The 24,447-nt window shown below is 40.4% G+C and overlaps 1 protein-coding gene across 1 annotated transcript in view; it reads right to left on the bottom strand.

The window, feature by feature from the left end:
- The window catches only part of LOC109321277 (formin-like), a 239,975-nt gene that overhangs the window by 162,075 nt on the left and 53,453 nt on the right, over positions 1 to 24,447 (bottom strand). The window contains exon 3 of the mRNA XM_019551832.1: positions 23,697 to 23,758. Within this exon, the coding sequence (XP_019407377.1) occupies positions 23,697 to 23,758 (62 nt within the window). The remainder of the gene's footprint in view (positions 1 to 23,696; positions 23,759 to 24,447) is intronic.

Here is a 24,447-nt window from a genome sequence, read left to right as displayed (position 1 = left end):
AAAGACATAGTTTAAAATGAGTAGAGGGAAAAATTTCTGTGACACAGTCTAACTAGAGGTGTTGTATGGATCCAATAAGAAAAAAATCGGTTGCAGTACAAAGTAAGTTGTCTCTGATCTTGGAAAATGTTTTTGGACACCTAACAGCTCTTTTATTACTGTGGCTGATTAAAATGAAAAGCCTTACTACTAAAATGTTCTTTTTGATGAGATTTTTGCCATGAACTATAGACCTTGTAGTCCAGTGGGATACAAATCCTTTGATCCTGTGCAGTCACATAAATTCAGAGTCGTAAAACAACATTGAATTTGACTTTATTAGTGTGGCTGATGTTGCCAGAATTATAATGCAAACTTGTTTTTCCCTTCTTTTCTTTTCTTGGTGTACTGTCACTATTCTTTCATGGTACAAAAAAAGTAATTTTGTTGGCTGTCAGAAGCCAAGATTAAGCTATTCTAACAAAATCTTGGCTTTATATAGGAAAGTAATGATAGTGTCGTATATTCTGCTCAGCTTAAACCAATGATTTCTTGAGCAATGAGTAAATATAGTGTGCGCGCACACACACACACACACACACACACTAAGAGTATTACAGAAAATGATCTATTTTATCATCCATCAGAATGAATGACAGTCTACAAGATGGAAAAAAGCCAGCCAAACAGTTAGCGATAAAAAAGTCAAGTCAAAATGGTACAGTTTATCAGTATGAAGTAGGCCACATACAAATATCTTCAAATACTGTTCACTTAATTGAACTGTAGGAAATCTCTAAGTAATCAGAAGTCTGTAGCCAAAATAAGCACTAGTTCTAAGGGCCTTGTTACACCTTACACCGGGGCAGGCAATTATTTTGGACGGAGAGTCGCTTACTGAGTTTTGTCAAACCATCGAGGGCCACATGACAGGCAGCCAGGGGCAGATAAATATTAATTTGCTAAATTTTTTAGGGGTCCTGCAGGCCGGATAGAATGGCTTGGGAGACCGTATCCGGCCCACAGGCTGCATTTTGCCTATCCCTGCCTTACACTGTGAGCTATACAAATGTTGATCAGTGTTAGTGCTAATTCAAGTTTGGAGCAGTCAGACTTCAGGCCAGTAGGGGCCTGGAAGACTGAAAGGTAAGAATCCTCCCTTCGCACTCCCCCTGGGGCTTCCCTAGTCTCCTCTGACCCTCAGGGTTCCTCCCTGCCTACCTCACCGCTTACTTGTGGCTGCTCTTGTTTTCTGTCCTGGGGGAGCAGAAAGTGAAGGGTTTACCTGCATGCCTGATCCCTGCTACCACTGCTGCCAGGTTGCTGCTCTTCTCCAGGCTGAGCCCACCCAGAGAGTGGCAGCAGCAGTTAGGCAGGCAGGTTAACCCTGCCCTGTCTGCTCCCCTGAGGCATACGGCATGTGTAGTCACAAGTAAGTGCGGGAGCAAGGGGGCAGTGAATGGGGATCTGGGGTGCTGGGAAGGGGTCACAGTAGGCCTGATCCAGGCTTGGGAGTGGGGAGAAGTTGCAGGCAGGTGGGGTGTAGCCTACAGTGTCTACACCTTAATGTAACATGAGTTGGGTAACATGAATCAGAGATAAACCTTCCCTGGAGTGGTGTAACTTTGAGCTGCATAATAAGTGCTTAAAACTAGTTTCAGGTGTTAATGTGCAGACAATCCAGGTGTTAAGGGCTCCAGGAGCTGCCCAAAATTACTGTGTAACAAGGTCCTAAGATAAATGACTTCTATATTTTTAGACATACAAGTTTTGGAAATTAGATTTCGTATAAATTTCTCTTACTTGGCAGTTTTTGCACCCCCCTCCCATTTTACCACAAATATCTATGAATATCCTGCACTTATTTATAAGGTCAAAATCTTTATCAATTTACATAGCCTAAACATGCCAAGAAAACTTGTTGCACTGTAGCACAGCTAAAAACAAACTTAAGAACTAGTGCTGTTTTAGGGTTCAGTGAACCATTTTGCCTTGTTCTTTCCAGTTTAATGACACTGAGGTAAGATTGATCAGTGATGCTATGTTGTCATACTTGCCAAAAAATGACAGTCAAAAATCTCCAACTCCCCACCAAATTGCAAGCAACAAGAACATGGCTGTGACAGCATTATGGGAAAATTCTGTGTATTCATCTAGGACACCGGTTCTGAACCGGGGGTATATGTACCCCAGGGGGTACGTGAGATATATTTCTTACATTGTCTAACACAGGCTGAAGTGCCTAAAAAACTAATTTCCCATTGAAAGGGAGTACGTGAAGTCTCACTCTGAGACCAAGGGATATGTCGGCTGAAAAAGGTTCAGAACTGCTGATGTAGGATATCTGCTGAAACTGTCTGACTTCAGTAATTAAAACCTGCTGCTCTTCTCCCTCTCTCCCCTTTCCTCCAACAATTAAGCACCTACATGAACTATTTGATTTTTGTGTTTTTCTTGCTTGTTCCAGTGGTACTGAGATTTGAAAAAAAAGATCTAAAAGTTTAATTTCCCCCTTAATACTCACAACTACTATATTTTTTCAAAAGTTTTATGGGGTAGAAACATGAACATGGCAAAGAGCAGATTGCTGACAAAAGATACTATACTCCATATAATCTTTTGTTACTTTTGGGGGGAGGAGGTTGGTACTTTTTTATTTAGTTTAAGATCTCTGCATTTATGGGGGAAAGAAGCTCTACTACAAAAGTCATGATAATCTTCCAAGTCCAATCATTCCATTTAATATTCACTGATAATTCAGTTTTCTTCCTCATTACATGATAACAAACTTTTTTCCACTGGCCACTACCTCATTCATTATACTATTTTGTGGATTAAGCAAACTTGGACAGTGAAGAATATTTATCTGTAGAAACCTTGTAAAATTAAAACCATCTCAAAATGCTGAGACTGTCCCAGTTGTCCCTTTGCAATCCCTGTACTTATACCCAGCTGCCTGCCTCCAGTCCTACTGCTAGGCTCCTATCTGAATCTTTTCTCCACACTGTCACTGTCAACATCTTGTGATCCTCTTGTCTTGTTTGTATTTGAATCAGATGGCTTTTTTCTCCCCACTTTCTGATCATCATAAAGGTTGCGGTCATGGAGAACACAAGCAAAGGACTCCATGATCCCCACTCTAATGTTCAGTCCAGGAAAGCTGCAAACAGCCCTTACTGAGAAAATTTGGTTTCATCCCATAGAACAGGAACATGCTTAAGAATGGCATATACATAATGTGGTGAGTCAAAGAACAAGGAATCTTCAGGGATGTTTGCTGCAAAAGTCTAAGAAATCTCATTCAGCACATGATGCATAGAGCTTTTTTTTAAAGTCATATTGTGTCACATTTCAAGTCACTGTTCCACAACATGGGGGGCACTAAACTTTCTCAATCTTTCCCCTAATTTCATTCTGTAAAATCATGGAACCATCTTGGCTTAAATTAAAAAAGAAAGAATGAGTAAAAGGAAAATAAAATATTTTATTTCATTATTTTTACAAGTCTTTCTCATTTTCTCAAAGGAAAATAAAACCGTGTTCTTCATAATGAGAAGTATTAGACAAAGCCACCAGAAATTTCTATAACATTTTATTGTTAACTTACTTAATAGTAAATTAATCACAATTAATTTTTTAGGTATTTTTCTAGCTAAAAGCTTACATAACTATTATTTCTTAAATACAAGATTAATGTGTTATATTAGCCTGTTAAAACTATTGCAACATGTTAACAACATGTATCTAGCTTATATTCTCTCACAGCACAACTTTTACTTACGTAAGGCAATAGGGTGAAATGGCTTTTGCAAGACTGTAAAATACAGTATAAATGATACTTTTTATAGTGAATTTATTTCTCACTTATGAGTACCTGCTTGGCTCCAGTTCAGTGAAGTGCTTCAGGATATGCATAACTTAGCAGGTATATTATCCTAGTATAGAATTAATAAAATCAGCTAAACTATAGAATGAAAACCTTCATGTACAGATTCCTTTTAATTCAGGCATCACCACACACCGAAATGGAGTCTGAGATTTGCACTGCACTTCATTTTGACAAAAGATTCCAATGCAAAATAATTTTAATAAAGGGCACGTTTACATGTGATGCTGTGTCACCATAGCAACATGCTATGGTGATGTAGCATCTGTGCCTGTCTACCCACGAACACCAGCTACTTTGCCATAGTGACCTGCTTCCCCAGTATAACAATGCTATGGTGAAGTAGCTGCTAAAAATAACCGAGCGCAGCACGTACAGCACAGTACAGGCTGTTACTGCGCTGTGATTTAGTACTTCCTTTTGGAAATACGAATTCACAGCGCAGTAACAATGTTGCCATAGCAACATGTTTATACATGTCTAAGGAGGACTGAGTTGTAGAAACATACAGAACTTAGAACATCCAACATAGGGATGGGTTCCAGCAATAAAATGATACATACCAAAGCAGTAACACAGTAATATAAACATCTATTTGCTGTCTGTTACATTAAATCTTAACAAAAAAGCTAGAAAATAATCAACTTGCATTTAAGACTTTTTAAAATAAAAATATCAAAGTTTAACCAGGGGCCTAAAGGAAAATGAGAGACAAACTTGGCTGTGGAATTTATTACAAGTTTAAAGAAATAGATGGAAAATACAATGCCAAGTCCTTCCTGCTCAGGATAATTATTAGATTGCACAGTCTAAAAGGCCATTTTAAGTCCAAGTTCTAAGATTTTATTATAGATCATGATTTGAATATACAGAATAGGGATTTTAGTTTTTTAATGTAAACTGTCCCTCCTTCCCCCGAATCTCTTTTTCAAACTTCCTTTTCAATCCTTCCATAACCACAGTTACATACCACTAATCACGATTTTTTTTTCTGCCCTGTTCTGTTGCTTTTTACCTTAGTGAAGTGTTGCTGATATTGAAATGGAAAGTCCCTAAAACTTCTTGTCACTTGCATTGCCATGTACTTAAGGTGAATAAGTAGCAGAAGCATAAAGGGAAAGGAGTTGGGAATCTTTCTGGTTTTCTGCTATTAATACTCTTGAATGATCATAATAAAATATAGCATTTTGTTAAGGATCCTTGATGGAAGAATTTGATGCTGAAAATATACAGAGTTTATTTATGGAAGAACAATGTTCAGTTTGTCTATTTTAGATAGCATAACTTTATCCAGGATAATTTTTTAACACATCTGAGATATTTAAATGACTCAGATTACACCCAAAGACACAATTTTGTTTTTTTAGAAAATCTTTATAACAATTCCAAGAATAAGCCATCTCTGGAAGGGAAATTATAGCAATATCTTAAGGAAACAGGGAGGGAAGGAAGGTGGTTGACCAGAAATCGGATTTCAAACTTGCTTTCAGCTGAAGGTAGAATTTTAACGAGAGGTTTTCAGGAGCTCAAAATATCTTTTCCCAGAATGTCATGTGGCTACCTTTCTCCCTTCATTTAAAAAGTGTTTTTGCTGCTGTTTTTATTCTCTGCCATCACATCACCTATCCTACTACTTTTCTAGACCTGGCTGTGCAAATATTTTCCTGCTAAATACAGTGACTGGGTACATTAATATATTTATTCTGAAAAAGAAAATAAAAAATGATAAAGGAAATATGTTCCTGTAGCAAAGGTTTTAAATACATGGGGAACTTCAAAGGATCAAATGAATATGTATGCTTTTCAATATAGCTTCATGGATCTTAACACACAGTCATGGAACACTGCCATTTTTAAATCTGTTTCAAACTTTCCCATACTTTTACTGCTTTTCAGCCATCTGTTACGCTTCCTCCATCATATGTATTTCACATAGAATTCTATGGAAGTGAAGTGTAAGCAGCAAATAGCAAGGAAGGGGTAAACAGAAAGAAGATTCATTAATACATTCAAGGTATGCATGGTGATGAAACCATGGATTCGAGTGCTATGTACAATGTTTGAAGCATTTCAACTCAGGCATTTACGATTAACTGCAAACTGGGAAACCTTCATCAGTAACAACACATGGTAAGGCTGAAGTCTGAATAACTCATTAGGAAAGTTTGACTAATAAACCCTTAGTGACCTCAGTTGCTGATTCAGTAGAAGCATACATGATACAGGTTGTCTTAAATTTGTGCATGCTGGGTCCTATGAAAACTCAAGGAGGAACACACAGAGCCGCTTATGGCATTACTTTTGAATTTCCCCTTGTAAAGCTTAAAAAGCAAAGCTCTCAGCATGGATAAGCCCCATAAAACCATGCTACAAACAGGCAGCATCTAGCCCATTTCAAATAGGACATTTTGTTGAGTATTTTAGCAGACAGCAACAGACAATTGTACTCATTGTTGTTAGCCCCCCCACAACACCTATAGTTTTCTAAACTTAGTAGTATATACAACAGCTTTACCTGTTGAGAAGAACAATGGAAGTAACCAAGAAGGAGGAAAATTGATATTTAATGAAAAGTATGGTCAGAGTCTAAGAATGGCAATCATAAAAAAGATTTGTAAAAATAATTAAGGAATGGAGACCCCAAAGAAGTATAATTATTTAACAGCAAAATAAATTGCAATATTACATATATTGCAATTTCTAGCCAGTTTTTTTCTTATTGCTCCACAAAGAAATGAACAACGCTGCAATCATGAGTTCAATACTTGGTCAGATGTCCATCTTACCAAAAAGCTACCACCATGTACATATTAGTCTCAGAAGTCAAGGTCTGATTTGCTGTGTAAGTTGGAGCACCCTCACACCCCAGTATGCCTGAGTCACATTCACAAGCTAGAGAGGAGAGTAGAGGAGGAAAAACTGTACATGGATAATATACTCTCTTAGAGTTATGTACAATTGGCAACTTAGGCATTTAAGAAGTCCATTGACTTTCAGTAAGTCTTAAATTCCTAAGTGCCTAAGTCATTTTTGAAAAGGGGACTTTAGCTCTTCTGCAAATGTTATCCATAAATTTCCAGAGTATAAGAAGCTGAAAGTTATGCAATGTATCACAGGAGAGGATTTTCCCTGAAGATGTGCAATAGTCTTAGTTCTGACCTATGACTGCAATTCCTGGCTAAGCAAGATCATTAGTATAGTTTGTCCTCAGAACAAGAAGTACCCCCACTAGCACATATTTACAAATAAGTCATAATTTTTCCTCTTCCTGACTTAAAACCAATTATGTCAAACATGAGCCTAAACTAGTTCTTTACATCTCAATTAATTTTTCTATTTTACACAATTGTATGCCTCTTGTTCCAAAGGCAAAGACATTAGCAAATTCCAGAATGAACTGCTATTTACTTAGGCAGTGTCCTGGACTAACAGAAGCATTGGATATCCTACTAGAACACAATAAAACTGAAAATAGCTATCAGATTCCTAAGTAAATGGTAAGTCTCCTAGACCAGATGGCTTCCCGGCCAAACACTCTAAAACATTTTAATGTAACCTGGCACTGTTATTTAACAATACTTTCAATGTACAAAAGCATGAAGAAATCCCAGACGTTAGGAAGATAGCCACAGTTTCTGTCATCCAATAAAGAATATAAAATGAATAAAGCTCTGTCTCATTTTTGTGCCTTCCTGATGATAATGTTACAAGTTTGGCAGAGCCCTTCCAATGAAGCTAGATCAAATTCTCCTGAGCTTAGTCAGTAAGGGCCAAGTTTATTTCTATAACAAGCAGGTAGCCGGTAAGTTTAACTGAGTTCTAGTATTGCCCATTCTGTTCTGTATATGAGAATTTCTTTCCATCTCCTTTCTCTGGAGAAGGCAGTCTTTGCTTGGATATAGAGGTCTTTCCTAGTTATACATCTTACATGTTAATGGGGGTCTGGAGAGCTAGCTCCTGAATGAATATATACATAATATTAAAATCCACAAGGTCAAGGTCAAGTTTGCATTAATAGTTTGGAATACAATGCATTAGCTTTAAAGTACAGGCAGACAAGGGATCGGCTTCTTCTTTGTGGAGACAAAAAAGTTCCTTTTTCAAGCAGCTTAAGACACTCTTATTATTAAATATGATAATGAGGAGCCGAAGAAAATACTGATCTTCATCATGAGACCAATAGTTTCTTTGTAAGTTTCTTTTCTGTTTAATGGAAACAAAAATTCACGAAAGGCCTGGTAATCAAGATGATCTACAATAATTTCAAAGTTGCTTCATTTAATTTTAGATAATTAAGTATCTAAGTCAAATGTCAAGTTTTGGGCTAAATCTTTTCAGTGAATAGAAATTTTCCTCTAAAAGGTGGTTTTAATCATCCCAAAGCCACAGGAAAATTCATATTGACTTTACTAATTAGTTTCAGAAAAAATATTTAGGGCCGAATTCATAAAACTGTTACTATCATCCACAGTGTCTCCCTTTCAACCTTGAGTTAAAACAATTATCCAAGACCATGGGTGACTAGTGCCTCCCAAGTCTGGGTGGGGCACCAGATCACTGACTGGGGGAGAAGGGGTCCACCAGCGTTCAATTGCCACCAGGGTGGGGATCCCCCAGTGGCTGATTACTGAGCCTGAAATCACTAGTGGTGAAACCGGAAGTGCACTTCTGGTTTTGCGGCTGGCATTTCCAGGGGGTACATGGCCAATCTCAGGGCGTGTCCGTGCACTCATATGCACCCTCTATGCATCACCAATGTCCAGGATGTGAGACACATCTATGTTTACCTCCCACCCTGTGTCTGGATGGATTGAAACTGGGGGTGTGCAAAGCAGTCCATATTCGATTCAGATTTGGATTCGGACCAATTATGGGGACAGTGATTCGATTTGTTGATTTGGATCACTGTCCCAATCCGATTCAGCTGAATCTGAGTCTGAAGATTCGATTCTGATTCAGAGAATCCAGGATTCGGCCATAGACACAGCTTTAAATATTTTTTCTACCAGGCACAGCTCATGAACGCTGAGATGGTGAGGCAGATGGAGCATCCCACAAGAGTGTGGGGGGCCCCCCTGTGTGCTTGGTGGTAGAAGTGCTTCTGGTCCACTTCCAGGTCCACCGCCAAGTGCACTGGGGACTCCCCCTGTGCTCACATGGGATGCTGCATCCACCCCACCATTTCAGTGTTCACAAGCTTGAGGTATGTAGAAAAAACATATAAAGCTGTGTCTCAAATCATCAAATATCTCTGAATCTCTCTGAATCGAATTGGAGGTTTCCGATTCAATTCTGAGAAATTAATGCATCTCCTGATTTGATTCAGATTCAGAGATTTGGCCACTGAATTGGGCTGAATCTCCACCAAACTGAATCAGCGACTGAAACTTTGCACAGCCCTAATTGAAACCCATATGGTCCCACCTCAGTCTTAACCAACAGGCTCATAATCTGGAGTAGGAATGGAGGTTTACAGTCTTTTCTGTTGATACTATTCCACTTTCTAGAAACAATTATGCATTGAAATCCACTCTGGCAGAGGAAGACTGCACCCACTAGGCTTCGATCATCCGGTCACGTGCCATGTGGCTGGGACTGTCCATCGATCTGTCCCTGTGGTCTTGCTGTATGGATGTCCCTTCCCAGGGTAGTCTTTTCCCCAATCTCACCTGCCACGACTTTGAGTATTACTTCAGTGGTGGGGTCCAACTACTGGGGTTCTTAAGCATCTGGGACCTCTGAATGGTAATCTTCCGTGAGGCTCCAACCTGCCCTATACATTGGCCTGATACCCAGCCTCGAGGTCTTTCATCCTGACCTCTGACTGTTGGTCTCTCCTGTGGATACATACCAGGGCCAACTGGACTCCAAACCTGTACTGTACCCTTTGGATCTCACGATCGTCTAGCTTCCCTTGAGGCTGCACCCTCCTTGTAATTGTGCTAATACTTGGGCTCCATGTGCTGGACCTTACAACCCCTCCAAAAAGTGGGAAACAGAAAGAAAAAACAAAAAGGAACACTATCAATACCAGGAAGGCTCCTGGATACAAATGATGGGTGAACCTGGCCCCTTAATCCCTGACCTCCAACCCACTATATACCAGTAGGCCCAGGCCCCTAGAGTTTCTAACTGGCCCTGCCCTGAGTACACCTTGGTCTAATGGCTACCACGTTCTCCCCTCCATTCTTTGGACTACCTGCATGTTTTCTGGAACCTTGGTGGTTCCTCTAGTCACGCCTCCTCTATGTCTCCCACTGGGCAGCTCTATGCAGCCAGAGCCAGTCTTCCGCAGCCCCTCCCGCTGAATAAGCTCTTCGTTCCCCACCTGGGGTCACTCCTGGAGCCTTCCCAAACCTGCAATGGTCCCACCTGGCTTGACATCTTGGGCTCTGCCAATCTCCCCTGCTCCTTGGGGGTAATCCTCGTCCCCCTCCTCCTCCTGCTCTCTTTGATCTTCTCCCTTGAATCCTCTGTCTGGGTGAGGTGCGTCCTCCTCCTGTCTCACTATGCCATCGCCGGTGCCTTCCCCACAATGGAGTTCAAAGCAGTCTTCTGCCCCGTGGGAGGCAGTCCTGCCTCCTCTTATCCCCAGTAAGAGTTCTGGGAATACCTTCCCTGCTGGAGACCTTCCGGGTCTTCCCCCAACTCCCTCACCTGCGGCTCCTTTTATCTCCCCCATCCAGCTCCTGCCGCTCCTCTCCTCAGCTGGCTGCAGTTTTAAAAAAATGTGGCTAACGAGCCGCGCAGGTCCCACCGCCATTTCTGCTTCACTGTGGCTCTGGCTACAAGTAAGAGATTTTTCCATCTTTTCTTCTCTTTTCTTGCCTCCCCTGGCATGTTCCAGCCCCCAGGGTCCTCCCCTAGCCTCTTGGGGTCTGTCCCTTGCTTCCTCCCTGTGACAAAGACTTTTAACTTAACTTTTCCAACATCCTTCTTGAGTGCTCTATTCCCCAAGTTCTTGGTAAAAAGAGGATGACATGAACATGACCATCTCCTTCAGTTTTCTTAATTTAATCCTTCTTCCCCTTTGCTTTTCTTATAAGTAATTAAGCTTATATAGAATGCTTTGTGTTGCATTAAATTAATTTTGGGAGGAGGGTCTGTTACAGGGCACTAAGGTGTGCCTGCTCCTTTAAGGGAAGAAACTGCCTAGAGAGAGGGCCCTAGGAGTCAGGCAGAAACCCCATGGGTGCAAGTTGCTGTGGCATCAAGCTAACAAGAAAACAGCCTGCACCTGGACCTGGTCAGCTGACAGGAAGGCACATATAAGCCCAGGGCTGGGGCAGGAGGCAGTCAGTTCTAAAGCAGCAGCCAGAGGGCAAGGAGTTCATACATAAAAGCTGCACAGAGATTCTTGGATGCCTGTCCAGCTGCAGGTAAGACTAATGGGCTCTAGGGGCTTCTAAATTGCCTAGGAGGCACACATTGCTGAGGGAGAAACTGGCCCTCTTAAAGATGCAGAGTTTGGCCTCCAGTGTCATTCGTATTATTATTGTTAGGTTATAGCCCAGGGACTCTTATTTTTGTTGTTGTTTAATCTGGTGGACAGAACTGAGGCTATTGGGGAGGAGGAGGCCTCATTGAGGCACACTACTATGCAGAGCCCCAGCATCAGAAGGCGTAGTTACTGAGGGTAATGGTCCAGGGACAACAAGAGGCTAAACTAAACTGAGGCCTTGTCACTAGAGATAACATCTAAATACCATCTGCGAGGAATGGCGTGTGGTAAAGGGGCAGTTTTGGAGTTGCACATCTAGCCCACGAGGCTCAGGGTGTCTTGAGAGGCCTGGACTTTGAGTAAGTCCTGGCAAGGGATCCAAGCGCTGTAGGATCTAGTGAGTTCAGCAGAACCATGCCAACACAAACTCATGGGCAGCCTCCCAACTTATTATTTCAACCAACAAGAAGTGAGTGCCTGCAGGATGAAGCTGGCATGGTTACAGCACCCTAAAGATGTCACAGGTGTCTCTAGGGACCCTAACCTGTGACAGGGTCTTATCTGATATGTAAATATTGTATTTTTCAGTTTAGAGGTAAACCGAACTGATTTTTTCCTATAGCCCTAATCAAGGTTCCAAGATTGTAAGCAGTGACAAATTCTAAAATGCCTAGACAGGCACATGATAATGCTCAGCTATGGAAAATATTACAAATATTAATATTAGTATTACAAGATTTGCTCACCAAAAAGGTATGAAATCAACTTATAAGTGGAAGTCAACTTTACATCAGCAAGTGATTCATTTGCACTTAGTTTCAGCAAAAGCAATAGCTAAATGAGTGAGAAGAGAAAAGAACAAGGGGGACACAAATTATAAAATGGACAATAATGCCATTTCTTTTTTATATAGCAGTTTCCATCCAAATATATCAAAGCACTTTACAAGTTCTGTATTTTCATGTCCAATTTACAGATAAGTAAACTGAAAAACACAGGCGAGCCCAGAAGCTCATCTGAACTGAAGCAGTGATGTGTTTTGGTCAGGATGGCCTCAAGCACTCCCTACCTGCACCCGCAATCTTACTTCAGACCCAGAAGTTCATCGGTGAAAACACTTGGGAAAATTCCTATGAGGTTGCTCTTGGGCCCTTGACCTCTTGACGTATTTGAGAGATGCTTCACCACTACTTCTAGCATTGGAGTGTGTCTGTAGGAGCAGGTGAGCAAAGCAGCTGCTGGGTGTACAAGGCCTGTACTGGCCAGGACACCCAATCAGTATAATTTTGACCAGTGGTGCGTAACCCTTTCACTCCATGGGCCAGGTGAGTGGTGTGGGGCCAGTCCACATATTGGATTGGGCCCTGCACAGCCTTAGCTGGCCTCCTGCACACCAAGATCAGGGGTCCGTGTCACACCCAGATCACGACCCTGCTCTCATGCACTGGGATCAGGCACCGTGTTACCCTGCTTTCCCAATCTAATATGCAGGTTCATGGTGCGCAGGACCACCCGCATACCTGTGGGGAGCCTCATGGGCCAGATAACAGTGCTGGGGGCTAGCTCTGGCCCATGGGCCAGGGACTAAGCACACTTGGTTTAGACAAATCCCATGTGATACAAGTGGTAGAACCAATCATTGAACTAAACTCTCCCGAGTCCTTGTTCAGGGCCTTATACCAATTTAGAGTTACTTTATCACTACTGAACTACAAGGTACTTACTGTATTCCAATATATCATTTATATTGCATGCATCATGACAGTTTCTTGTATCATAAATCTGAACAGTTTCTTTGAACTGACTACTGATAAAAAAAAAATTATTTTATTTATATACACACACATCACACATGCAAATATCCTCTCATTCAATATATTCTTGTTTCTTGTGAGGTCCAGGTTTTATGTCAGTAGGGTCTATAAAATATATCTACATCTATATCTCTCTAGCTTTATGTGTGTATGTATATAAAAATGTCCTTTGTCATTAGTGTCTATTCAAAAACTTATACAATAAACTTGATAGTTGACATTTATAAAATGCATGGAAATAGATATAGATATCACGCTGCATTGAAATTGTATATAATTAATGTGCAAGTATTCATTCTATTTTGTAGCTTGAAACAACATGCATCTTTTCCCCCAAAAATAATGCCCCCAAAATTGGGCTGCATGCTCTTAAGCCGGGAAGGTGTTTTATTCACTGGAAAAGAAGCTTAGAGACTCTGCACATCCCAAGATGGTGGAGTCCTGCATTTACACTCTCACAGGCATAGCTATTGGCTGAGCACTGTAACTTGTGCCAGAAGCAACAACCAAGCTGCTGGTAGTACCTGGATGAGGCCTGTGATATGGAAACAACACTATTTACACAAACTTTTATATAAAAGAACTACTTACAATAAAGAACTAACAGTTTTGCTACTGCCTTTGCAAAGCTCTAGAGCCTTTGTGTGACAGTGAGTAGCTAGGGACAGAAAATAAATGTAAAATAGTTTAAATGATCAGTTCTGTTACAGGTTTAAACCGATTTCTGATGTTCAGTGCACGTAAATGAGTATGAAAATGGCTGAAACCAGTTTGAGGTAAACCTTGTTGAATGTAGTATCAGACTTAAGTGGTTTGGGTCAAACTGGTTTATGCAATGTCTGTCCCAGACTCCTTCCTGGTTTAAGATAAACCAGACTTCCCCAGCATCATGGCATGCTCTCTGGGCTGGGCAGGGCCCTCTGCTCCACAGAGGCCCCCTCTGCTACCTCGCTGGAGCTCTGGTAGAGACTTGCATGCACAGAGCAGCTGCCTGGCTTCTCCCTGCTAAGCAGGGTTTATTCTCCACTCCCCTCTGCCTTATGCAATCACCTCAGCATTAGCTCGCAAATCACATGCTGGCTACAGTCTATGCTGTGGGAGATGACAAAGGCAGATCGACTTTTTGGAGCTTATCAACAAGTAGCTTAATGTCCTTTCTTGGAAAAGCTGTTTAAGAAGAGCTTGAACTAATGGAGAGAAGTTTTGTTTTCTTGTTATTTGATGTTTTGTATTTTGTGCCTTTTATATTTCACCAACCAGTATTGTTTGTTTTGCTGTTTGTGTTTTTATATTTTGGTTAACCCTGTCTTTTGTCAACTGGATGAATATGTCTGTGGTTGTAAGTGTCTAACCTTTATTGAATCATGCCCGCTTGGGGTGCTGTAGTGTCCCCTATACCCCCTGGTTTATGCCTGTAATGTTCCCACTACTGTTCTCTCATTAAAAGGTTTATGGTTAAGTCTCTATTGGCGATCTGGCTCTACTCTATAGGGGAAGGAGGGTCCCTACACCTCCCACAGCGCTTGTGCACCTGCTGTGATCCCTTCAATTGGAGAGGGTGTACAGCTTGGAGTACCGCCTGGGTTACAGGTTGATAAACACTGAGTTAGGGGTGATAAACTTTCGCTGCTGGGCTGCTCAGGGAGTGAGGGGGAGGGGGATAATAAGAATGTCCTGCCAGAGCCTGGCCAAGCCCCCTCAGCTCAACCCTGTGGAAAGGAAGGGAGGGCTGCTCTAGCAACCCTCAGCGTCTAGCCTGAGCCACTGCAGATATGTGCCTGAACTTTTTCATTCCAGAGGGGAGGTCAGTGCAGTTACAAACCAGTTTAGCTTAGCCAGATTAGAGTAACCTGCAAAAATTGAATCAATTCAGCCTCAGGCTTTTTGAATGCCAGTCAGTAAGTCCTCCTAGAAATATACACTGTGCAGGAAGTGTGGCATCTCATGAGACAGTCTAGGTGAGGCAGCTGGCACCAGGAACTTCTGGGTGCCACATTTCCTGGACATTCTCTGTTTTTCCCAGGAAACTACTGTATGTCACACAGTAACCCATATACTGTTTTTGCCTCTGGAAAAATCTTTTTTTATATCCTCTGCCTTCCAAAAACTAGTAGTAGTAGTACATTTTACTTGGGGGCGTGTGTGTGAGAGAAAATATATACTGTATTTCAATGCAGGATGATAAAGGGTGAGAGCTGCTCACTGAGTTAGAGAACTGAACTACTCTTTTTATTATTATTATTATTATTATTATTTTTATTGGTTAAGCAACCACAATAAACTGAATGGTATTCCAGATAGATAAGGAGCCAGTCACTATTTAAAGGTAAAGACAAATAAGATGCTTTTGGGAGATGTTATGGACATGGAAATACCAAGGCTGTTTTATACAAATATTACTATTTTGAGTCCTCTCACAAAAAGCATAATTTTAAGAGGTCTTTGAATGAGTGTTCAGTGGACAAGAACTGGAACAACTTAAAGATTAATAGTTCATCAGTACCCCATTTTCCAAAATTCATTTTACCACACTTTGCAGCTTATGAGGAAGGGACTTTCTTTGTCTATTTGAGCAAACAACTGAGATGAGGTGGGGAGGTTGGTGGAGGTGGGCGTGACTGAACTTCAGATCCAAATATTTTGGCCAGTCTCACAATGCACTAAGTAGAAAACTGTACTATACCAAAATTAATGTTGTTGCACTATATGTTCTTGAAATCACTTGAGAATGCAATCGGCATATTACACTTAAATTATGACTTGATTCCACTTGGTCATTTTTATTGAGTTCATGTGAGGTTATTTCCCAACTTCAGTATATTAATTGAGTCACCTGTAACAGAATTTGGATTTCATACTGTGTTCTGGGGTATGGTAGTCATTTGTTTTATATATCAACCAAGTAATCAAACAAACACTGTTTGTATGTTAGGCATTGTAATGTCACCGAGGAATAGTTATCCTAGAAAAAGATGGATACTATTTCTATTGTCCATCTATAGAAATAGTTGGACAATAGAAATAGTATCCGCCAATAGCAACGCTCAATCATTCTGCTATTTTTATATATTAAGCATGGTAAATCGAAAATGTACATATTTTATCCAAAGTCAGCAAGACAGTACTTACTCCAAAAATATATATATTTTACATAGAGTAATGAACCTTCACATTTTAGGATAAGTGAATATTATGCAATCACATTAATGTTATTATGTGTTACACTACAATTTTTTTCAGAAAGAGGATTTAGCTGACATCTAGTGGCAAAAATTGAAAACACAGCTTAACAGTATAGGAGTACTATACTAGTAGTTGAGAGAAAAAAATTCTAGATAATTTAAAAATGTGAGATGGAATGTTTGGTTTTTTTAAAGCATTCTGATTGTTGCAACTAGACTTTCTGTAAATGTGAGGTTACTAAATAAACTGTAAGTAGATATTTGAACATCAACACTGTGTCCAGTCATGCAAAATATGACTGGATGTTTCAGTAAAACTTGCTTGGCTGTTTTAGTAAAACTATGTAATCATAGAAAACTAATTTGGAGTTATCTGCTTTTGTCCTTATTGTGCAATATTATGAGGTACAGATTCAATAATGAACCAATGTGTATGATTAATATTTTTGAGTATTATGAATTCATTTAATCAGAGTATTTATTTTAGAAATTAATCATAAAAAGTACTGAGCTTTCAGGATTGCCCCTTCCAATGTAAAGTAAATATAACAAAGTAGGTCATGAAGTCTTACTATACCCTATATAACTCAAATTTCTAGTTTTAAACAGTCCTTTTAGAGATTCTCCTCTTCAAGACCAATGCCCATCCTGTTGAATGGATGGTATGAGGAAAGCTTTCATTAGAACCTGGTTCTTCCTTACCATACAGAGAATACATAACATTAGTCAGGAAATAATAAATATTAATTACAGGAAATGGGGCAGGGGGTTGGACCTGATGATCTGTTTAGGTCCCTTCTGACCCTAAGCGCTATGATACTATGAAACCAATATGATTTTTCTTCACACAGGGCAGAACTACAGCCTTCCAAGGAAGCTAGAAACATAAATCATTAGTTGTCAAACTTTTCCTGAACAGAAGTGTTTTGTTTTTTTCCTTTTCCTTTTTCCACCTTATTCCCTGAGTTTGAATTCACTTCTCATTAATCTGCATTGCATATAGCTTCCTATGGTCATATTTTCCCCTACTTTTCTTAGAGGCAGGCACAGTTCAGATCTCTCTAACTTCTCTATGTTCATCAGTACTGACAAGAATTGTTATAGTACTGTGGTATGGCCTTGATCTCTGGTAGGGTCACTAAAGTGACCAGTTTCCCTCACAAGCACTACAGGGTCCTGATGATGAATTCGTTTGCAAAGAGTTGGTTAATGGGGTGTCTCAGTAGCAAGGCTAGCAAGACACATTCAACCCTCGGGTTTATTTTTGTCTGACAAAAATGCTATTAGATTTCTATGTGGTACCAGCTTTTTCAAGTAAAATGCAACAATTTACTGTATTACGAAAGTTATTATTTCTACAATATAATCCTTATAATATTTCATAATATTGTACAATGTAGTCATCGCATCTGCTTTAATCTTAAAAAAAATATTCCATCCATAAATATAAAAAGCAAAGAACACCATGTCTAACACAGAAGTTGCATGTTGCATTTAACTGTGTAATAAAGGGATAACTGGGGGAATTTTCTGCAACCATCCTAGTTGAATGTGGGTCACAAGTCTCATTAGTTTGTAAATACCTCATTGCCCTTTACTTTGCCAGTATCTGGCAGATCATATATGACCCTTTAAAACTGCTACTTTGAAAAACCATTTACAGGGCCAATAAATTAATGATAGTTGATCACACTAGGAAAAAATCTGTATTACCTTAATCATTTCAGTTGATAAAAGACTGATTTAATTTTTAAACATTCCAAGTTTTAAGTAGACAATTCATGAAACAATGTACACTATATAGTTTCAACTAGCCATTCAGTTTCTCTCAGATTCATTTTCATTAAAATATATAAGACCTTTTAGTGGAGATATCAATTTTGGAATACAATATTATGAAAACTCAGCATGGACTGCAAAACCACCTAGCTGGGTTAATACTTGGGTGATTAACTTGCATTGAGCCCCATTGGTCCAAAGTTAAGCTAGTACCAGTAACTAAACTAGCTAGGTTTATATTCTCTTGGGTATGTCTATGCTGTACTGCAGTTATAATGATGGCTGGGATACAGATATATATGGTGCACATGATTCTTCTGTTACTACTGACTGTATGACAGGTGGAGGTAGGAGCTCAGGAGTATCATTCTTGTTGTCCCAAAGATGTTTAGCTTTTTCTCCCACTGAATTTATGGCAGAGCTATTATGGTCCCTCATTTTAGCAATTCCTTCTTTTTACTACCTCTATCCTGAGAAGGCTTACTATAAAGGCAAAAATAATTTTGATTGGTTTTTTTTTACTTTTCAATTGTCTTCCTTGAAAAGCTTTGACTCATAGTTGCTAAAAATGAAGATAGACATTTATTCATTTCTGTTTCTGAAATGTATCTATTCATTAGTTCATCAGTTAAACTATTACATTATATACAAATTTTACAACATTTAGGTAATAAAATGAGCCAGGCTAAGCAACCTACATTTATAACAAGATCCAACCACATAACTGAAGCTCCATGTTTCCTATTGCCCCAGTATACTGACATGTTGAAAAGAACATATGGGTTTTACAAAGGAAAATACACAATTTTTAAAGCAGATAGTTTTGATTCATTCACGTGTCACAGAATCCCTATGGAATCAATCATTTGACAGTCTGAAGAACATACAATCAGTTTTTAAGAGTTTTTCTGATACAGAGGATACTCAGACACCTCTACAAAGGTGTCTCACACTAGATTGAAAAGACAAGAGAAAGAATATGAGGAGGAAGGAGGGGGGAAAACTATTTTTCTAGCCTCTCATTCCCAGTGCTGTCAGAGGGAAAAAAATACTGATATCATTTCACTGCTGCTTTTACTTCACATCACTGCACATGTCCTTCCAGTTGATCAGTGACAGGCTCTGAAGTCAAAGCTTGAAATGTGAAGTAGCAAGGGGCTCTATAAGGTATGGAGAAGGAAGTGTGGAGCAAACAACTGTAGTCTCGAGAAACAGGAAATGATAGGCCAACTCTTAAAAACATTCTCTTAGCCAGTGATTCTAATTTAAACAGACTGAGCTCTTGCCAGGCCTTTGGTGATACCACAATTAGAGACAAGAAAAATCCTCAGGATTAACAATTAATATTCATTATTAAAGAAAGCAAATTAAAAGAACAGAGGTCATCACAGTTAACAGATTCATTTAATCTCTGATCCTTTTAGTTTCTTTATGGCTGCATGCAAAATGTTTGCTGCACCCAGTTTAATATCATGTGGTTTAATACTGTTTAATAAAAGCTGTAGACCAGGAATAGCATGTACAGGTGTTGATCAATGCCAGAAGCTGCACGGGGAAGCTGATGTGAGTAACTTGGGGTGGAAAGCAGGAGGGTATTGGTCCACAGGGTAGGTAGTTTGTCCAGAGGCAGGGAGGTTGGGAGGTTTAAAATAGCCCAGTCAGGGTCAAGTGGGTAAGAAGACCATAGCCCCAGGGCTAGAGGAGCAGTTGGACTTTCCCAAACCCAGAGCTGTGCTCCTAACCTGTGCAGACATTTGCTGGACTAGGTTAACCTGTTTCCATTCTAAGTCAGTTCACCAACTCAGGTGAACTAACTTGAATTGGGTTCATCATTTTTGGCCCAATTTAACCCTCCCTCCTCCCCAATTCTGCACAGATGGGCATTTAGGTGGATCTAACCCTAGTTAGGCTGATTTAAGTGTAATATCTGTTCATACCCTATATAAACTGACTCCAGGTCTCAGGCCTTGAGCCATCACATCTGCTGAAGTGAAATCACTTAATTTTCCCATTTGCAAAACCCCAACTAACCAATTACCTTAGCAGGCTGAATTAGGTCCAAGTACCTGTAATTTTTCCCCACTAGAAGGTACGTTCAGAAGTACCTAATGACTTACAGCCCTCTCAAAATAAAGCCTTATTTTTTTTTGAAAGCTTACCATCCTTTAAAACCTGGAGAAGATGATGCCTGCTTCGTATACTCCCGAAGGACCTGTTCTTGCATTATTTGGTAGTTTGTGCTCCATGAGACCACAACTCCTCATACCCTTTCTCTTTATCAATCCCTTAGGTACCTTTGATGTCTAGGTTCTCCCCTTTGGATAATGGAGGTAGTATCTTCACTGCCAAGCCAAATGTACATATATGCATGTATTAGAATGCTTCAGAATGAGCAGCAGGAGTTAGTTTTCTGAGCCTTCAGAAGCAGACAGACTGTCTAACACAACAAGGACAATGGATACACACAGCCTGGGAAAGTCGGGGCATGTACCACACTGTTCCATAACATGAGCGAGGTGGCACCAGCTTGCAAGGCCCCAGAGCAGGGGGCTGGAGTTTTCCAGTTTTGGGGGAGCAGACCACATTAGGAGGACACTGGTAAAGCCCCAAATTAGCTTGTGGGCATGTGATAGGTTTATGAAAATGAGACTTTTGGCTGACAACACAGGATGTGGACAGTGTGATGACAACACAGAGAGACCAATCAGTGATAGCCGTGGATGAAGAATCATCAGAAGGAAAGGAGAATACAAAAGAAGGACTTTGGAGCAGCAAAAGATCCTCCGCCCAGGTCCTCCTCCTCCCCAAGAGGGTCCCCATTCCCTGGAGGGGACCCCAAGCCCACCATGGACAGAGGGCTTACCACCAGCTCATCTCATCCACCCCACTGGAGGTGGGGGTATGGAAGGGGGCCTGAGCATCCCACCTCCAGGCTGCTGACATGCTGACATGTGACACCTAAGAGAGAACCTTAAAGTGAAGTCTGCATCCTGGGCAGATTTTTCTTGACTCTGACAGCCCTAGACTTGGTAGATATATAGAATTGCTTGATTGCTGGTATAAACATTTGAGGCAGTACTGATTGTCCCAGGTTTTGACTCAGATACAAACAGGCCTAATTGTTACATATAAGCTGTCAAATAAAATAGAGCAACGCAGTCATTTACACATGTAGCCATTCCAAGCTGCATTGTTGATCCTCTATGAGTAGATGTCTGGTGAGAGCACACATCCTGACTGGCCTGTCCCTGAAATGAACTGCAATAATCCTACAGATGTACATGGCCATCTCTAGGATGGGGAAGTGGGGAAACGGGGTGGAAAACACTGCCACTTTTTTATTTCACATACTTCACAGGTACTTGAAGTGGGACAACAGACGGATACAAATGTAGGGCTCCAAGACAAAAAGGTTTCTCCTGAGACATTTAGGGAGGTGCACTAAGTTAGATCATGAATGGGTTAGCCTGATCTGCTAAACATCTGTACATGTTCAGAGCATAGCCTCAGGGCTGGGAAAGGCCAGACACTTGCCCCAGCCCTGGGGCTGTGCTTTTCCTAACCTTCTCCTCTCTCTCCCCAACCACCCTCATCCTCACTGGGCTAATTTTAGCTCCCCAGTGTCTCCCAAACCCAGATGGGCAACTCTTCCCACTGCAGACCCACTAGCTTCCCCTGATCCAGTCATCCTTTTCACCACCCGGACTTACTTGGACTTGCTTTCCTGCATTGGCAAATGTCTGCACAAGCAAGACCTGATCCATGATCACACAGCTTAAAGTAAGCCAGGTGAATGTAGACGGGGTCTCGGAAATGTCTGCACTTATGCATTGAGAAACTGGCAGTAGTGTAAGTAAACAATTAGATAATAGTGGTCAGCATGATAGGACACAGTCCCATAATGACAGCTTAATTGTTAAGTATTCTGAAGCCATCATAGAAAAGGAGGATTTTTAAAGTTAGATCTAAGAGAAAAGAATGAGGTGGCTTTGTAGGTTTTTAAAGAGAGTTCCTCCTAAGGGTGAAGAGCAGCTTGTGAGGAAGCACAAAGGTGCTTGTTTGAAAATTTAACATGCAAGTGATAGAGGCTGAGATCCTGGACTGATTAGAGAAAGGGTGAGGTGGGAATAGGGCCCTCAACCTGAACACAAGCACTGAGAGAATGTATGCCAGAAGAAACAACACAAAGATGGATAGTATAGGACATGAGAAAACAAACCCTACTTGTAAAGCTTCTGCAAATATGTTACCTTTCATGTTCCCAGGCATACTTTCTGCCTTTTTCCATTCAATTTGTCTTAATATTCAATGAAAATATTGTATGTGTTTGTATTCAGTGATTGATGAATTTACTATAACCACAATGTAGATGAACTATGGAATTAGAGTAATTACCGTGGAGTTCATTACAGTTGCATTACACCGTAAAGTGCAATAAAGGGACTGGGTAGAAAAGTGTTTAAAAATGGCACCATCTTCTTCCTCCACAGATTTGCTTCAATGGTACATTTCCAACCATAATTTGCTCTTATGGGAAAAAAATGCCTTTTCTACTTTTTACTTCTAGCAATATGGAGCTAATATAATTAGAAGAGTTCTCTCACAGATGAAATCTGAAGGGCTTTTTTTTAAAGAGAACAACTACACTTCAGGAGAAAACTGCTATTCCTTAAATTTTTTCATTGAAAATCACTGAGGCAGACTTTAGAGATTTAGTATGTTAAATGAGCTGCTGAGTCAGAGGGAGGACTTTGCAATGTGCATTATATAACCAATACATGACTAACACAATCACCAAGATTACAGTAAGATTGTAAAAGCCCTTTATAAGCCATTTGTGACTACACCTAGGGATTTTAACTATATTAACCTTAATTGAGCTGCCAGGCAAATGTTACTAACTTTCTGAGAGAAAATTAAAATATTCCTAAAATAAGAACATATATCACTATTCCAGAGGCGCTCAGACATTTTGACCAGTGGGCTGGATGAGCAGTGCCCGGGCCAGCTGATGGTCCTGGGGAAGTCATGGTAGGGTTCCATTCAGCCACACAGAGTGGGGCAGGGGGCATCATGGCTCCAACCTGGCCCCATGGTGGGGGAAGAAGGGGGCCATGGCCCAACCCTGTAGCAGTAAGAGAGTGTGGGCCAGCCCCAACTCAACACCACAGGGGAAGGGGGCTTGAGCCATCCCCTCAGTGGGGGGGAAGCAGGCTTGAGCCAGCCCCAACTCAGCCCCACGGGGGAAAGGAAACATGACCCAGCCCCTTCCAGGCCAGGCAGAGGGGCATGAACCTCATCTAGCCATGGGGGTAGTAGGAGGGTGCATGACTTGGCCCCAACCTGTTGCATAAGATTCAGGGTTTGGGAATTTGGCAGCTTGGCAGGGTGGCATATTTACTGCCACCACTCCCCTGCTGCCAAATTTCCTGATCCATGGGGAGCCCTGCAGGTTGGATACCTATGGCTTCATGGGCCACATTTTGCCCATGGGCCAGAGTTTTAGCAACCTTGAAATGTTGCATTATTTAAGCTCACAACTTGCACAGAAGTTAAGGAAAGAAAAAAATAAAGAAACAGTTATTAAACAAATTAGAATCACAAAAAAGATGTACCTTTAAGTTTTCAATTTCTTCCTTGTGTTCTCTCTTTAAGTGCAAAATGGCAGCTTGGTACTCTGGAAAGATAAACAAGCACATTATGTTAGATAGCTTGGTGGAAAACTACAAAATACTTTCTTGATATGCTGTCATTTCACATAACACTGAACACTGCCAGGCCAAAGAGACACATTTAAGCTTCTGAAGAACAGGAGTCTTAAAAAGCTCACAAAGAACCAAATATAAATCACACTGATTAGTATGTATATTCCAGGACCATATGATACATGTGGCCATACTGACAACATTGATAACGATGTTGAGGACAAGTTAGATAGCTAAGTCTCACATGGCAAACAAAGCAAAAATGGTTATAATAAGAAGGTAACAAGAGGTAAAAAAGTAAGAGGTAACAAGAAGAAACAAAAAAAATTGTCTTTGGCTGAAGGTAGAGCTGATAGTATTGTACTACAATTTAAAGGTTTGGAAGAGACATTTATTATTAAAATATTTTATAACATTCTACACTAATAATCTTTATAGACAAAACATTTGGATAGAAAAGGGCTATAAATGTAATTTGGGGCCTGGAAACATGTCTTACAATGAGAGACCTAGAGAGTTCAAGCATGGTTAACTAAACAAATGAAGATTTAAAGGTAATAATAGTATGGTAGTTAAGTACAGTACCTTCACGGCAAAAATACACTGTATTCTTTAGTAAAGAAAAGCATATCAGGAAGAATGGTGGAAAGTGAAAGTCAGA

Source organism: Crocodylus porosus, unplaced genomic scaffold, assembly GCF_001723895.1.
Source record: "Crocodylus porosus isolate Cpor-Errol unplaced genomic scaffold, CroPor_comp1, whole genome shotgun sequence".
NCBI lineage: Eukaryota > Metazoa > Chordata > Crocodylia > Crocodylidae > Crocodylus > Crocodylus porosus.
The sequence above is the reverse complement of the archived record's forward strand: the minus strand, read 5'-3'. Positions and strand labels throughout refer to the sequence as shown.